This window comes from Atractosteus spatula, chromosome 27 (genome assembly GCF_055471065.1).
Source record: "Atractosteus spatula isolate fAtrSpa1 chromosome 27, fAtrSpa1.hap1, whole genome shotgun sequence".
Lineage (NCBI taxonomy): Eukaryota > Metazoa > Chordata > Actinopteri > Semionotiformes > Lepisosteidae > Atractosteus > Atractosteus spatula.
The window spans coordinates 3,666,536-3,683,093 of NC_142732.1; the positions used below are offsets into that span (position 1 = coordinate 3,666,536).

At 42.5% G+C, this 16,558-nt stretch overlaps 1 protein-coding gene across 8 annotated transcripts in view; it reads left to right on the forward strand.

Moving 5' to 3' along the window:
• mtmr4 (myotubularin related protein 4) overlaps positions 1-16,558 on the forward strand; it is a 68,732-nt gene that overhangs the window by 4,172 nt on the left and 48,002 nt on the right. For 2 of the 8 annotated variants that reach the window (XM_088906805.1, XM_088906813.1), the window contains exons 1-2: positions 7,416-7,636; positions 12,083-12,158. In XM_088906805.1, the coding sequence (XP_088762931.1) occupies positions 12,156-12,158 (3 nt within the window). In that variant the 5' untranslated portion in view covers positions 7,416-7,636; positions 12,083-12,155. Of the gene's footprint in view, positions 1-369; positions 387-3,438; positions 3,516-7,415; positions 7,637-12,082; positions 12,159-16,558 lie in introns of those variants that run through there. The other 6 variants (XM_088906808.1, XM_088906812.1, XM_088906809.1 and 3 more) reach the window with 5 other exon arrangements.

Below are 16,558 nucleotides of genomic sequence, written 5' to 3' on the forward strand. Positions count from 1 at the left end.
GTGACATGTGGGATTTGAGGTTCAATGCAGTACAAACATGTCTTTTAACTTAAGAACTGTGTAAGAACAAATAGATTTGGCCTTCTAATCTATGGATATCCTATTTGACAGTGAACATATTCATTTCTGTATTGGTTTAATGAAGGGGGTTGCGTATTGTGGGTGCAGTCATTGGTGAATGACGCTGTGAGGAAGCGAAACTCCCACTTGCAGAGAATCGCTGAGAGAAGTGAAAGTCTCAAGCCGATGCCTCTGTTCCCCAGCTGGCAGTGGAAAAAGGGGGTGCCCTCCTCCTTAACAAGCTGGTGATTTTACAGAGGAAGTGCAGGCGAAGCACCTGTATGTAAATCTGGACTTCGGGCTCCGAGCAAAACCAGGCTGCCAAGGTAAAGTTGTTTTCTAAAATAACGCATTATTTGAGCCCTTTAAAAATGTGTCCTTACAGCAGCTGGGAATCCCATCAGAAGACCTAGCTATACTGCTCCCAAACCTTTAGATGCGAAGCGGCAGAGTGACACAGTACCAAGAAAAAACCTGTTGCTGATGCGGCTTTGTCTGCCAGAACACTTGTTTGTTCTTGTCAGCTTTGGCAATCGGAGATGCCGATGTATTATTCTCCCTATCACAGGCATACTTTCCTTTTTGTGGTTGTATATTTTCTATTAGGGGTGACTCACAGATCTGGAGAGACCTTACAGAGCAACTCCAAGTATGAATACCCCCTAATTAGCACTATTGTGATATGAAAGCACACTTACAAGTGTTTATACTTTACACATTTTTATTATTCTTTCAAAAGAGTAGGTGCATATCCTTAAAGATTCTGAGGTGATACCCAAAGAAGTAGTTTCCTACAGAATTTGTAGTGAGATCTTTAGTCCCAGTCTTCTTTACCTGTAAGTGACCTTTAGCTCCTTATGAAGCAGGACTGTATCCGCAGGGTTTGTGTTGGATACATGCTCTGATGATCTGTCCAAGACGGTTTTGCTGATTGCCAGCAGTTTGAAATTGAATGTGATACAGGATCAACATCTTTACTGCTGCTTTTGGGCAACAGTTTGGTTCATTTTAAGTTGCCAATTATTGGGAAAGAACATACAGTATACAAGCTTCTGCTCCCTAAGATGAAAGGGGTTTCTGGTGTATCTGCTTTAGCTTGGCTGGACTGAAAACCCGGAGATACTCCAACCCTCGAGGAACTGGACTGGACACCCCTGCTCTAAACTGATATTATTGTAATTAGCCTTTGAAGCTCAGTGATTGTGCTTCCTCACTGAAATCTTGACTAGTTTATGGCCAGAATTTGGACAGAGGACATTAACGTGGGCCATTTCTGCCCAAGCCACAAGCAATCTCGTGATCCTACCACCGAGGAAAATTATCTCTTTTCAAGTTTGATTCCTCGTTACATACCCTCTTCCGTAAAAACAGGCTTTTGTGTGATTTTCATAGTTACGGAAGAGAATGTGGAACTGAAACAAAGGCGATCATTGCTACATGACCTACAATGTTATAGAAATCCCCTTCTCTAACTTTGTATCAAAATCATTGTGGTTTTGTGGGGGAAAGGGGGATTTCAATGGAAAAAACAACAGATTGTCCTCTGACACTGGTGGCATTCAGGCCACACAGGCTGTTAACACAGGAAAAGATTCTGAAGGACATAGTCGTACAGTAGCTTCTATTTCATTTGAGGTGAGATATTCCCTTTAAATGCCCCAAAATGCCTCCAAAATGATGTAGGCTCCAGTTTATTTTGATCTTGCATTCTCTGCTTTCGTACCAGAAATACTTTTGTATTATGAGAACAAACTGACCCTTTATAGTTGGATCGGCTGTACTCCATGTTCCGGGGATACATTAGAAGGGAGGATCTTGTAGATCACTTTCTGGAATTTATTGCTTGCTGTCTACTTTCCCTTTTTTAAAGAAAAGGTTTTATTTTTCTTATCAAAAGCTAGATTTGATTGCTACTTTTTTGTATCAAATGTATTTTCTAAATCTCATATTGATATACAGAGTTTCATGCTGTTGCAACAAAAAGATGGGTATCAAGCAACAGATACAGTACAGATGTGATTGTTTTCATTCAGTCTGCTTTTGTCTGGTAGTTTTTGAAGTGGGTACAGTTGGGACTGAGAGAAACTGCTGATTGTCAAAGAAGCATTGCTGCCCAGTTTTGCTTCAGTTCAGGGTAACTAGAGTAACTAGAGCCTATCCCAGCAAGAAATGAGTGCAAGGCAGAGTACACTCTAGACAGGACACCAGTCCATCGCAGGGTACACACAGATACAAACACAGACACGTAAAAATTCCCACTAGGGTCAGTTTTTTCGGGAAGCCAGATAAGCTACCCGTACACCTTTGTACACTGCAAGGAAATCAGACCACCTAGAGGAAACGCACACGGACACAGGGACAACACACAAACTCCACACGGCAGCTCAGGCCTGGAGCCCAGGGCTCCAGCACTGCGAGGAGGCAGTTTTAACCACTGCATCACCGCGCTGCCACCTTGTAATAAGTATCTCCCAGCTTTTGAAAGGAGCCCACTGAGCACGTTTTCAAAGATCAGGTTGACTATTTCATTCAGAGCCTGCTTAAGGCTTTCAGAGCTTGAAAACAGAATCTTTTCTCTATAGAATGTCTGTCATGCATCTTAGTTGGGTATCCAGGTGCTGAAGTGAAGTGCAGGGTATAGCAGACTAAAGATTTATTAAAGTACATACTTGTGAAGATAATTGCTGAATACACTACAGCGTCCCATGACAGGCTGTAGACCTACAAAATATTTGTGGCTGTACAAAAGTCTAACATGCAGCTACCTGCTTAAGTCTTCCAAGGCGTGGCTGCAAAATTCAGGCCTGGAATGAAACAACAATCATTTGTCTGAGTGTATGAGTTAAAATGTGTTTGAAATATTTGCATTGCTGCACTGGTTGAAGCATTGCAGACAAATCAAAAGCCCAAAGGACTGTTGTACACACTCCCTGTATCCCACCTATTTGCCTTCTGTATGAAAGGAAATCCCTTTTTTTTCTCAGTGTGAAATGTACGGTTCTTGACAGCCTTCTAGGGATAAGATGTTTGTTGCTTCTTATTTCAGCTGATGTGCAAAGACGCCACTGCCATGTGGGATTTGATGGATAGATTTACCCATCTGCGGGCAGCATTGTTGTTAAATCCGCTTTAGTTTAATCTTGAACTTGGTTTTCAGAGTTGACTTCCTGTAGAAAGTTACTGGCAACACCTTTTTGCGTGTTGATTTTATTTATAAACTGTGATAGGATTAAATATAACCCCGTAGTTGTGCCCCGACAAATGTTATACAGCCAAAAGACCCTGGCACGGTTTCAGCGCTCACGTCACGGACTGAGAGATTTTTAAACGAGACCTGGCCAGGAGTTTGAGGAAGCTCGTGCTGTGAGGGAGAAATAATGCTACATTGAATCATATATCCAAAGCAGCGCATAGCCTTTAGCAGCTGATATTGCTGTTCGAGGTTTCCTGAGTCGGTAAGTGATTCCTGTAGTTCGATTGCACCGTCAACAGCCAATACGTTTTTAAATGTTGTTTGTTTTTCTTCTTAAGTTTGCTGCAGATCAGAGGATGAGCGCTGAATAGGGAAGTAGCGGTGATGAGTCAAATGGAACTCATTTGCGCTCAAAATAATCCCTGGCTGAGTTTTGTTTTGTGCAAGCTGTAGGAGAGCGGGACAGCCGGCTCAGGTCTCGAAGCTCTGTGCTTTGTACCTCCCTGTTTTCCGCGCAGGAAAACCTTGAACTAGCAACATTCGGCCAAGCCATCTCGAAAGGACTGGGCAACGACGGAGGCAGCAAACGAAACTGCTCACAGAACGAGACGGTCCCTTTGGAATGCAAAATATTTATAAAAAACAGGCTCAGGCTAAGAACTCCAAAACAGAAGGGAATGCAGATGTTGTTATTTGTTGCCAAACTCTTAATTACGGTGCAATTGCAATTTTTCTCAGCTTGGTGAAATGTTGCCTCTCCTGTCTGCTATATGACAAAGGGCAGAAAATGGGTTTCTTCTTTTTTGGGATTGTGCAAGGAACAGACCATTCTTTTTAATAGGTATCTTGATTTTATACCACTGGGTTAAGCATTAACTTATGACAGCTTTGGAAGAAACTACAAAAAGTCCTGTCTGGGGATATACAGTAGGAGTAGTGTCCAGTGTGTGATGGTCAATCTTCGGGTAAAGATTTTAATCACCTAAGCACCTACAATTTTTATATTATAGGCATTTCACTTGGTCATGTAAGTGCAGAAATCTGCTTTCAGATCCAGTTCTTTCCAAAGATTTTCATGTGTTTATTTTTTCCAATCAAAATAATATTTTTCTGAAGAAGAGGCACTGAACTAGCTTCAGTAGTGGTGGCAGCTGATGGATGTCAAGCCAAAAAATTGCATGCATTGGACTGTGCTAGTTTCTGTGATGTTTGTCCTGCAGCTGCGCCATGGTTGTTATGGAGATGAAAGACAGAAGTGCATATTAATGATCAACTTTCAAATTTTAATGATAGGAGCAATTATTATAGGCCTAAATACACATTTAAAAAAGTATTACTAATAATGCAATTGGATTTGTGATACAAAATATTACTGCTAGTCTGGAATCAGTCCAGAGAAGAGCAACCGGATATATCCCTGGTCTTAAAAACCCCACACTGACAGCCTGAAAGAACTGAACTGAACCTTAAAGTCCACTCTAGATTTCACCAGGGCAGTTTACAGAGGGCAGGTGTTATGTGCTGATGCAGAGTATTTTTAGTTAGTACACAAGTTACAGAATTCTGTCAGATTGCGTTGTGTCTTGGTTATGGTAATGGAACTGTTTCTATTATGGTGTAAGTTTTCTTTGTGATTAAGGCCCTGATAAAATCAAAGCTTTAGCGTACTTGCCAATTGTATATTACAATTCCAGTCCTTAATGATGGGTTTGTGTTGCAAAGATGCAAGAAGCCTGTGGCCAAGAATAAAACACCAACAGGTACAATTCGTTTACCTTGCACTTTGTAGCCCATGGGTCAAGGTTTGGCTTAATATGCTTTTAACCCTGAAGATAAACCTTAATCAGGTCCTGCGCATGATAGCAGACTAATCTTTTGCAGTGTTGTAAAGTAATTCGTCAAAATGTTATTGCAGGAATGCTGATCAGCCTTGTGGTGGGTGGAGTAATGTTATTGATGAGTGCTTTTCACTCTGTAGTTAAAGCTAGTTTATTTGGACTATTCACCAGTAAAAAACGAAATCCACAGGTCTGCAATGCAAAATGAGGTGTGCTGTAGCACTCCGCCTGTGGGCAAATACCAGGTTCCCAGTCAACTTTAAAGAATCCTCATGCTCACCTGTAAGGCTCTCCAGAGCTTGGCACCTCAGTGCTTATTTGATTAACTACCTGTTTACTCTCCACCTTGCAAGCTTGATTCAGCTGACTCTGTCTGGTCTTTTATATGTCCCCCAAGCTCGTTTGCACTCTGTGGGTGACAGGGCCTTCTCCTGCTGCGCCCCAAAGCTCTGGAATGCTAGCAGAGCCACCTACCCCGAGTGCATATAAATCTAGACTCAAAACTTTTACATTATCAGTGTCTGTGTCCGTACCGTTCAACTTCTGCTGAACGTCTAACGCTTGTCTTCCTTATATTTACACACTTTGTCATTTGTTATCCTTATAACTGTTTTTACACCTTCTGTAAAACGCTTTTAATGCGTTTGGGATGCTACTTTTAAAGGCGCTATATAAAATTTATATTTATTATTACTAGTAGTGAACCTACCCCGCGTGTTTGTGGGAGATGGAGGAGAAACTACTGCAACCGAAGACCTAGCAGAAGACGGACACACACACAGACAGGTGCTAAATCATGAATTGGACCTGCGAGCTGGCAGGAGCCGCGTCACCGACGAAAGAGTAAAAAAACTGAATGTCTTTAGGCACGCGAGTACCTAAAAAAGGTGCTTTCAGGTGCCGCAGCTCTCGGTAACTTCCCTTTCCATGACTGTACATACAGTACGAATAATAAATGTTAGATCTAAAGGGCTTTTAATAAGAAAAAAACGGCTCGGTTATGGTCATTTTTCGGGGTTTTTTTTAATGAACAGGAAACATCGCAGATGCCAGGAATTTTTAGGAAATTTTAGTCATTTCCCTTGCTGCTCAGGACGGTCTATTGTTTAAGAAATTCTTCAGGGGGACGATTTCCTAGTAATCTGGTTTGGCACTTCAAACGGAACAAGCCACTTTTGTCTTCTTTCGGCCAACATTTTCTCTGAGGAAAATTAAATTTGGACGATCAGAATTTTAAGCTTATACTGAATGTTATGCGTGTAGTGTGTAGAAACGCAACTGTGGAGTGCGGGTAAAACTTGAAAAATTGTTATTTTCAAACATTAAGTTTATTCCCCGTTTTTCCCTTTTAAATACTTTCTCATTCTTTAAGCGAGAATCGTCTTGTGCGACAGCTGTACGCGCAGGATACCTTTTGTGTAATATTTAGAGAAAAATGTCAATACATAACAACAGCCATCTCTTTGGATGTCGTTATATAAAGATAATTATGAAACCCATTGTATCAATATTTATTAGCTTTATTGTCAGCAGCTATTTCCGTCCTTTTTTTCCACACAGGATACTAAAATGTTAGATTCGTGCTCACAGTTACAATCGATAAGCTATTGCTGCAAAAAAAAAGTACGAAACGTGGTTTTCTGTCAATGTCCGCACCACGTGTCGCAAAGAACTGTCGTCTCGAATTGACACGCCCCTCACCACGTGTCACGCTTCAGTCTTCCAAAGACATCACGCCCTGGCCCAGCGGTGATAATATTGTATCGAGATCGCATGCCCGATACTAACCTGCACTGGGGAACCGTGATTTCCAGTAATTCTGAATTCAATAAGCACAATTTTCTAACTTCTATAACACGCCTCTTATTTTTTTTTGTTTGCTATAGAAAAGTGATTTAATTAACGTATGAATGAATTATCTCCACTAAGGATCCGGGCATATTCAGAATAAACACGTCCCCCCCCCCCCCCATAAAGGAGTCCGTTTTGAAAAAAGAGGCATAACCTTGCCTCGTTAAAGAAATCGCTTTCGCTTGTCAGTTTCTCGCGTTTGATTATTATTTTTTTATTTTGGCTAACGAAGCTGGTTGACGAGCGGTGACCGTGCAGTTTAAATGGACGGAGTAGCAGAGGGTGAACTCGGAGAGCAATGTGCTCGTCGGCGAGGAGGAAGAGCGGCCTGTCGTTCGCCGAGTGTGATTGCGTTTGACGGATTGATTGAGAAACGCAGGCTGCTGCCGCGGAGGGCAGGGGTAGAGCGAGTCACGTAGAGCACGCCTTTTAAAAAGTTTAGCTACACGCCGTGTTGCTTTCCAGCCCGGCGGGGGAGCGTCCGTGCGCGTCCAGAGAGCAGGTCCTGCAGGACACGTTTCAGGCTGGATAGACCCGGAGACTGCAGGCGACGTTCTCGGTCGTAAAGGGTACGTGTCCTCCTGGGACGTACTGGACTGTGTCATCGGGACTTTCGCCGAGTTTGGGCTCGAAGGGAGCAGCTTACGACCGAGAAAGAAAAGCTGCCGGCGCTGCGCAAGTTCACTCGTTACAGGTAGAGTTGGGACTGTCCGCGGGACAGGACACGCGTGGAGTGGTGGGGGGGGACTTGGAAAATGAGAGGCTGGGCAGAGGGATGTCGCCGCTGTTTATAGTTTAATGTAATTAATGTAATGGACGTATATGCTAGGAATTTCACTTGAGTTATGAATAGATTAGTTTGAAAGGTGTGGTTATCTAAATACATGTTCCTCGGTTTTTCCTGCGGTGTGTGACGGTTCTACCGCCAGAACGACAGTTTGTGCTGTACAAGGTGTGGGACAGCAGGGTTGTGTAGAAACCTGCACCAGAGATCATTTCTTTAGTTCATGTTTGGCGAGAGAGAGTGCGTGTGATTCAGTCTGTCCGGCGGGCGACTGAAGCGTCAGTTCTAGCTGGGAAACCTGAGAGAAGAGGTGGCGGTCCCGCTTTTGCGTTTTAAAATGGAAACCAGAGATTAGGAAGCCCACCCTTATCGGTATCATAACAGAACTTCTTAAAGAAGACCCAGTGGGGGGGTGCACGGGTTTTAAGATCAGTTGCGACGAGTTCATAAGATCTCTTCCGTGCAGGCTGAAGGAAAAAAAAGTGTGTGTGATGCACCTACAGTACACTGAAATGTTTAGTAACCTGTTAATCTTTTGGACCAAAAAAAAAAACAAGCAACTAAGATCGCTTCTGGGAGATGATTAAATGATACACAAGTCGATTTTAAAGCGTCGAAAACGACGCTGACTATGCGGAAATGAAATGCTTTTAATCGACACATCAAGTCCCGTGCTAAATAGTTCAGCCGTTTTCAGTTTCCCTTTCCTTTAAATCTGCTTCCATCCTATTAGACCGCTTGCTGTACATCTGTGCATCTCCTGCACACATGGTTATCGTGTAATGGAGACTGGAGGGCCAGCGTGTCTGCGGGTTTCAATTCCAGCTTCGCTGTTTAGGAGCCAAAGCAGCTGGTTACTGGCTTAACTGGAAAAGTTTCACAGCTTCTCTCAACTCTTTCAAGACACAGCGGCCTTCCGGGTCCAGGACTGGACGGTCACAGTTTGTCAAGCTCCTGACTCGAGGTGCCTTTACACAGGCAGGCGATACCCGGTGTTTCCCACTGCCTCCGGGTAATGGGGAGTAAATACGCGAGCAGACCTCCGTATCCTGTATTTCTTTGTTTTGTGTTGCTAGTATTTTTATGTGTAAAGCAATAACAAACTAAAACTGTCGAAACGTGCCTGGAATTTCCTCACCCCCCACTCTGCACTTGTTGCCTCCAGAACTGTTTCCCGGTGGAGAGTTGGAATAATGTTTTACTACGAAGAAACAGTTCAAGAACAGTCTGCACTTGGGATAGGGCCCCACTGAAGTTTTGATATTTTTCCAAGCCTGTCAATTTGTCTAGGTCATTGAATATGTAAAAATGAATCAAGTGTCGCAGCATGCCGGACACCTGTAGAGAACAGCACCTTGCTATCTGCTGACAATTACCCAGTTCATTTCAGCAGTTTATAAGTAGCCAGCTGTATGTGTTGGAGCAGGTGTGATGGGGAGCAGGAGTTTGCGATATGGTCTGAACAGCTTTAACAACTTCTTTCTTGAGGTCACTTTGAGATGTTTGGATGATGCGTTACTTAACATGAAGGATGTTAAACAATTTTATTGATCGAGCAAAGAAACTTTTTTTTTGAGTTAATGGGATACATTGTAGGTCTTTGAGGGTGGAGCAGTTCCTGGAGTGCTACCTGCAGGGGCGCGTGTGTGTCCTGCCCCTGTGTGGGGCAGGGATTCCTCCCCCAGTCCAAACGCATGCTGGTAGGTTCCTTGGCGTCTGGGAACATTGGCCTGGGTGTTCGTGTCTGCCCTGTGAGAGATTGGCGTCCCGTCCAGGGTGTCTCCTGCCTTGTGCCTCGTGCTTGTTGGCACATCAAATCTGTACTGGGCAGAGCAGTTAGAAAATGAATAGATACAGTAACTGTATCTGTAACAAAACAAAATCTGCAACAGACCCTTTTAAACTGTTGCACTGCGTTGGTTGTGTTCAAATGATCTTGTCCCAATTAATTGTGCCTTGATTAACTACGAAAACGGGTACATGGTTTGTCACCTCACTGAAACAAATAGTTGGAGTATCAAGATAAGCTTTCACATTTTCAGATCTATAGACTCTCCCTCTCTTAAAAAAAAAAGGTAGAGTATATTCCCTCCTGTACTGCTCTGACTAATGAGTACATGTGCTGTAGCATTCTGAAAGCCCTTTTCTTTTTGCCAATGGGATAGCATCTCTTTTTTTCAAAACAACGCTTGAAGTTTTGGTGAGCCCAATCTCTGCCACGTCTGCTAAGGAAATCTCCTGCTTTGTGAAGGCAGTGCCCCACCCTGCAGAAATGCCCAGTGCACCTCTGGTGGGTGTCACATGATCAGTGATTCATGTGAATGTGAATTGCTTCTTTAGCCATAAGATGGCACATGGTTCCTACTGTCTCTTGATCATTTAAAGTAATGGAGAGCTTTTACAGGACTTGGTGATTTTGCATATCCCCCTTGTGGTCTGTTGAGTGACAATATAATATATATTATACCGTGCATTGCCCTATTATTGAAGCAAGGCAGAAACTGATGAGCTATTTTTTTCTTCTGAGAAGCAGCGCTCAGACATTTGTGCGGTCTCGGCCAGACGTTAGAGTTACTAGAATAGTTTATCGTAATTCTTAATGTAGTTTAGCTCTTGCAGAGAGTTTGCTTGTCAACAAAAGATCGATCTTAGTTCTGTACGTTTTGTACCCAGTATTGTCTTACACTGTCACATGGGTATTGAACAATACTCTTTTCCCCGGAGGTCGTAAGTCATTATTGTAAACTGGAGTTACCCTTCTAAGCAGCCAAGTACCTCAAATGTGAGCTGTCTTGGTGTCTGGACATTTCTTTTGAAGTTATGTATAAAACTCCTTTTCCATTGACTCTGTGCTGACTTACAGTTTGAATAAAATGCTATAAAACCTCTATTGAAAGTTTCCGAGGGATTTTCAGGAGTCACTAGGGGCTCATAATGAAATCCCAGGTGTCTGAACACTTTCCTGAGAAACATTAAAGTCTGTAGAGATTCCCCTTGTTGTCAACCAGCAGTGAAATAGGATCTGTACTCGAGTCATGTGGAGGGATTTTTGTGATTGCTGGAAATAATTAAGCACGCGTTTCTTGTGAACCCAGAGCTCCTGGGATTCCCTCAGTGATGGTAAAAGGAACCTTGTCATCTGCCAAACATTTCCACATCTGTCTCTGTAAAATAAGGAACAAAGCTTTTGTCAGATGTTTTTTTAATGTGGCTGATGGCTTCACTGTAAAGCTTTAAGTGGATTGGACATGTGCACTCTTCAGTCTGTCAGTTTAAAATAAGTGAATTCAATTCATTTTAAAATATGGCAGGAGTGTGATTTGGGGAAAGGTGGATCGCTATTTTTTTCAATTCTTAAAGCTTTTGGTTAACGCTTGGTAGATGATGTTTATTGGTAGAAAAGTGCAGAGTACTGATTGCAGGTAGTAGAAACCCATAAACTGTAGAATTGGAAACTTGATGAACTTTGAAATTTGGAAAACTGAACTTGAAGAAACTAAAACAAGATTTAGGTGTCTATATTGTCATTTTGACATTGTGAGGAAGGAACAGAACACCAACATTTTAGTTAAGTGTAGAATTTGAGTGTTAAAACTGTACAGCGCACTAGTAAGACATTTTAAATGTTGTATACAATTGTGTTCACATGTCCCAAAAAAGATACATCTGTTGTATGATAACTCCAGAGGAGAGTGAGCCAGTACCTACCTGGGATTCCAGGAATGTCCTAAACTGACGTGCACAGAAACCTAATCTTTTTAGTTTTTAGCCTGAGAAAGCTGCCAGAGGATCTGATTGAAAGTATTCCAAATCCTCAAATCCTCAAAAGCACTGCCCAAGTCAACCCACAGGCCTTCTTCAGAATCGGCAGTGCAACGGGAAACTGTCAGGAAGTGCATTAAAAGCTGAGAGCGGTTTTACAGAGGAAGCGTAGCTCAAAAGTGTTGTAGAAAAATGGAACATGATGTCCAGCCATGCTGTTGAAGCCAGTATCCTGTTTATTTTTAAGAAACAGCTGGTTGAGATCCTAGCAACCAAATGCGCTTACATTTGCTTACATACTGTAGTAACATCAATATGCACTCTAAAGGAAAATACATTTATTAGCTCTAAAAGGCGTATTTCACTGAGCGCTGCTTTGCAAGCTATACTTTGTTTCTGCATGAACCAACAGGTACTGGGGCCAATGTACTCCAGTGCTGTTCTTTCAGCTAAAGACCTGAATTAATTAACAGCTAATCAAACAAGTAATCATTCTGCTGTGCCAAAATCCTGCAGTGAAAATATTTAGAAATGTTTTGTACTTGCCTGCCGCCAGTTGAGAGGGGAGGTGTTCATGGGTTTGTTTCTCACCAGCAGGAGACAGAGGCGTGAGGCTGCAGGGTGAAGCTGCACCTGGGAGCTCAAGTGCAGAGCAACATCTGGAATCATGGTGAGTCCAGCCACACTCCGCGGTGGCCGTCCTGTCAGGAGATCCCGGGTTAATTTTGGTCGTCTTTGAACAGAAATAAATTTGTCCTCTCGTATCCTCAATCAATGTCTCTATAATTAAAGTGAGTTGATTGGAATGGATAGAATGGAGAATTTCTGGCTTCTTACTGTAGATCCATTTTAACTGGTTACAGTTAATGCAAGCAGATGTTGGATGATGGAAGGGTTCTTCCAGTGATGTAGCTCAGTAACAAATGGTGAGCTAATTCAATTGCTGTTATAGGTTTAAGTCCTATATCCAGGGCTCTCTCAGTTCAGGCTGAATTCAGGACCAGCGCAGCTTGTAAGCAAATTGAACGTTGCTTTGCAGGACTTGACTCAGGATGTTCTGGACCTCTGAGGTTTGGAGGTCTTGCATTTCTTCAGCTCAGTCCGTACCTGTGGATGATGGCGCGTGAGCGCGTCTGTTTGCAGTGCTGTCCTTTTGTCGTTACGTTCTGCTAGGAAACAAAGACATTGAGACTCTTCACCTTTGGAATTCATTGTCATGCTCTCTTTGATGCCACACCAATGAATACAAGCAGCAGTCTATAAAAATGAAGTCATTCATCTTTGTCCAGGAGCTTTGTTTGACTAGCATTCTGGAAGGCTTTGGAATCTTTGTTTACTGAAATGTTGTACTGTAGCCAATGTTAATAATGCATGTTTTAGATCTGAAGGTTAATATTTGATTTCTGCTGAAATTCAGGCTAGCTATTATTAAAAGGTCTTGTGAAATCAATTATTTGTGAATCTTGTGTTTGGGATTAAACTCGTGTCTATGTGATCTTTTACAATACTGCATGCAAATGGTGCTTTAGGAAATACAGTAATAGGTTTTGAATGACAGTCCTACAAGCATGCATGTGAGTTCTCTTCATTTGCTTTCATCTGTATATAGAAAGAAGCGTTTCTTCCTGTATACTTAAAGTATCTTTGACGGCTACTTTAAAAAAAGAGATCCTCTTATAAACTTGGAAAGCTCTCTGTACATGATTTCCCTCATTTGTGTTTATTCTGTTTTAAGGGCTGAATCTCCTTTTTCTTAAAGCAAAATGTGATCAAACCCAAATTCACAGCCAAAAACAGCATGTAACAGTTTCCTTAATGATGTACTTGTGGCCTAATAGTTTAATGAATTTATGAAAGGGTTCTGGTCTGGAGTTAAATGGTATTTGTCTTCAAGATGCTATCTTTATGGACTTGTCTATCTCTGGGCTTACAGTTGAGGACTCCTTTCACCCTGTGTACCTCTTGGTGATTGGTGGATTTCCAAAAGCTCTCCAAAGCTCTGTGTTGGATCCCTCTTTTTCTCTGCTTGCCAGGATTAAGACTTTCCCCAAATGGCTCAGTGAATAAAGGTGCTCGCCAAGCGCGTGATGATCTGTGTGGTCGTGGGTTCGAGCCTGGGTCAGTTCACTGGTTGGCTGAGTGCTGCCGAGGGTGGAGTGGGGTAGCTTTGTCAGCTCCTGGCATTACAGTGACCCTCACAGCCTGCCTGAAGCCTGCAGGTTTATAATGCTGTCAGGGAGAGAAGAACAAATGTAGCCATTGGAAGGATATTTATTCCTTTTAACCTGTCTCTCCAATGAGGGTTTCAGCTACAGTGAAACTGGCAATTAAGTCTTCTGAACGTAATGTGCAAAAAGTGAGTGAGATCTTTTTAACCCCGTCATGCTGAGCTCATCAGATGAACTGGAGTTTACTGCGTAACATTGCATTAGTGTGTTGGAGTTGGGATGTTTATTATACCAGCCTCATTGTTGTGAAGTTTCACTGTTGGATCATTAACAAGTGAGTCTGATTGTGTGTAATGAGCGTCTTCCTGCAAGCTTTCATATCGGTACTCAGCATTTTATTTTCACTGCTTATGAAATCTATAACAAAAATCTGGAAAGCTCATTAGGAAGCAGCAATAGTTATGCATTACTGGGCTTCCCCGTTACTAATTGAGGAGCATTTTACAGAGAGGTCACTTTTTGTTATATAGGTTTAGGTGTTAATTCAGTCAGCCTTTGCATATCGAGTGTTAGTGCTGGCAGGAGCTCTGTGGTCTGTGCTTCTGAATGTAATTGTTAAAGAAATGAATTGCAATAGAGAGTGAGAAGCTTTGCCCTGCTAGAGGGTTTGAAGCAGAGATTAGATACTGTGCAGCTTCTGTGCAGCAGACGGAGAGCAGGAGTTGTTCAGCGGCAGATAGCTCATCCAACAATCATGGTAGTAACACGGACGCGATGATGCGTGCTCTGGGAATTCAGCATTCATAGTGATTCACATTCATCTATTTTCCCATCGCTTCTTCCAGTTCAGTGTCATGGGGGAACCTGAGTCTATCCCGGCAAGCACAGAGCAGGTTAACGTGTATGTTTTGTAAAATGAAGTGTTGCCTAATGCAGTATATTACTGATGGCGTGACGGGTGAGACTGTAGAGGAGAAGGCTATTGCTCCTGGGAAGAAATCTTACATGACAAGTTTCAAGAAATCAGTTTTAGCTGATGAAGGCTACTCCTATCGACAGATGGCAGCCCAGCTCCATCTGTTTTTCTCTGAGGAAGGAGATCCAGGCTCGCCAATCCTGATACTCCATTCCCCGCAGTAAGAGTCTGTTTGATGGTTGATCTTGTGAATGACTTTGCCATAGAGGAGTTCTTTCAGAATATTTCTTCCCAAAAAGTAAAATTCGTACGAGCACAGATTAGTCTCAAAGGAAGGGTGTTTGCTTTAGGAAGGCAGCATGCCCTGGTAGAAGATAATGCAGACCAATCCAAGTCGGATCTGTTTGGCAGTGATCAGTGGCAGTTCGTTTGAAGGCGCAGTGGAGAGCTGTGTAACAGTGTAGAACGGAGGTGCGTCTCGTCCAAGGGTATCGGGGATTTCCGTGGAATAAAGGATAACCTGTCCTCTGACAGGTCTCACAGGTCCAGCATTTGCCTTCCAACACGACCGTGACCCCAAGTGTGCAGCCCGTTTGTGGAGGAACTTTGGCTTATAAACACTGGCAGACCTTGGTGTGCACAAAGTCCTGACATGAACACCAGGGGTCACGCAGGATTGCGTGTATACTGCAAAGCTAGCTAAGCAAGTTGGCCAGATTATGGGACGAGTTCCAGGCTGTTTGGAGCATCCTTCCACATACCTTCATTGACAAGCTGTGAGTGCACAGAGTCAAGATGTAAAGCTCTGTGTTGAACAAAGGGCAAATTGGTTAGCATATTTCTATAATTAAACATGCTGTATGGATTATCCATGTATTTAAATTTCCATTACATATCACTTTTCCTTTGTTTCCTTAATTATTTGCCATATGAATCCAGGGATTCTTGGATATAGTTTTGTACAGTGTCTTCATTTACTTTTTTGCTTCAGTGAGAAAACCATTAAAATTTGGAGTAGTAGTCAGATGTTGAATTCTGTCCAAGTTAAGTCTGTTGGTTTTCTAAACCGTTTATAAAACATTCATGCGTACAGCATGAACAGTGCGTTCTGCCTTCATATTTGTAGCATCATGGTTTTCAGTGTGAGATGAATAAAACCGAAGCAGAACGGAAAGAAATGGACACATACGCGTGACCTGCCATTATTGTGATTGAATTAAAAACAAATTAAAAGCACATCTTCCCGCTAGTCGTTTGCTGTAGCAGATGGCTTCCCAGTTAACACGGTTGTTGATTTAGCATTTCAAAATAATCCTTGAAATATTATTTCATCTTAATGGTGTTAATGGAGGCTTTTCAAAAAAAGAGGAAGTCTTCCATTTTAGATGTATGACCCAAGGGGATCCAGATTCACCAGATATCTTGTTAATTTGCAGATTCCGTGAACACCTTTAGCTTAAACGGGAGTGACAGATTCAAACAGCATCAGCATCTTTCCAAAACGAAACAGTACAGCCAATCATGGTATCTGTCCCTCTTCTGCTTCCTGAGCTCTTTCCTTTCCTGTTAAATCCTGCGTCTCGTGAGAGGTACAGTTGCCCTGGTTTGGAGCTTCAGATTTAGTCATTTATCAAAGGCATATTCCATAATGGATCAATGGCTGATGGCACTTGTCCTGTGGGGTATGCTAATAAGTTCCAGCGAGGGTGTGCCTGACTTGATTAAGCAAGAAAGCTCCCAGAGGGAATGCTGTGGTGTTCTACTAGGAGTTAGAAGGCAGGCTAGTTTCCTGATCTCTCTTTAAATGCATATCTAGTGAGACTGGGACCTCTAAACATAATTATTCAGTGTATTGGTACAGTAACCCAACATTAGGTTTGCCTGCATTCATAGGAATAAAATTCACCCTCATTGCACACCCAGCTTGCAAGTCAGAGGCTTATGGCTGCTGAGCTGCACGAGGGGGCTGCTGTTTGGAAAACCAGG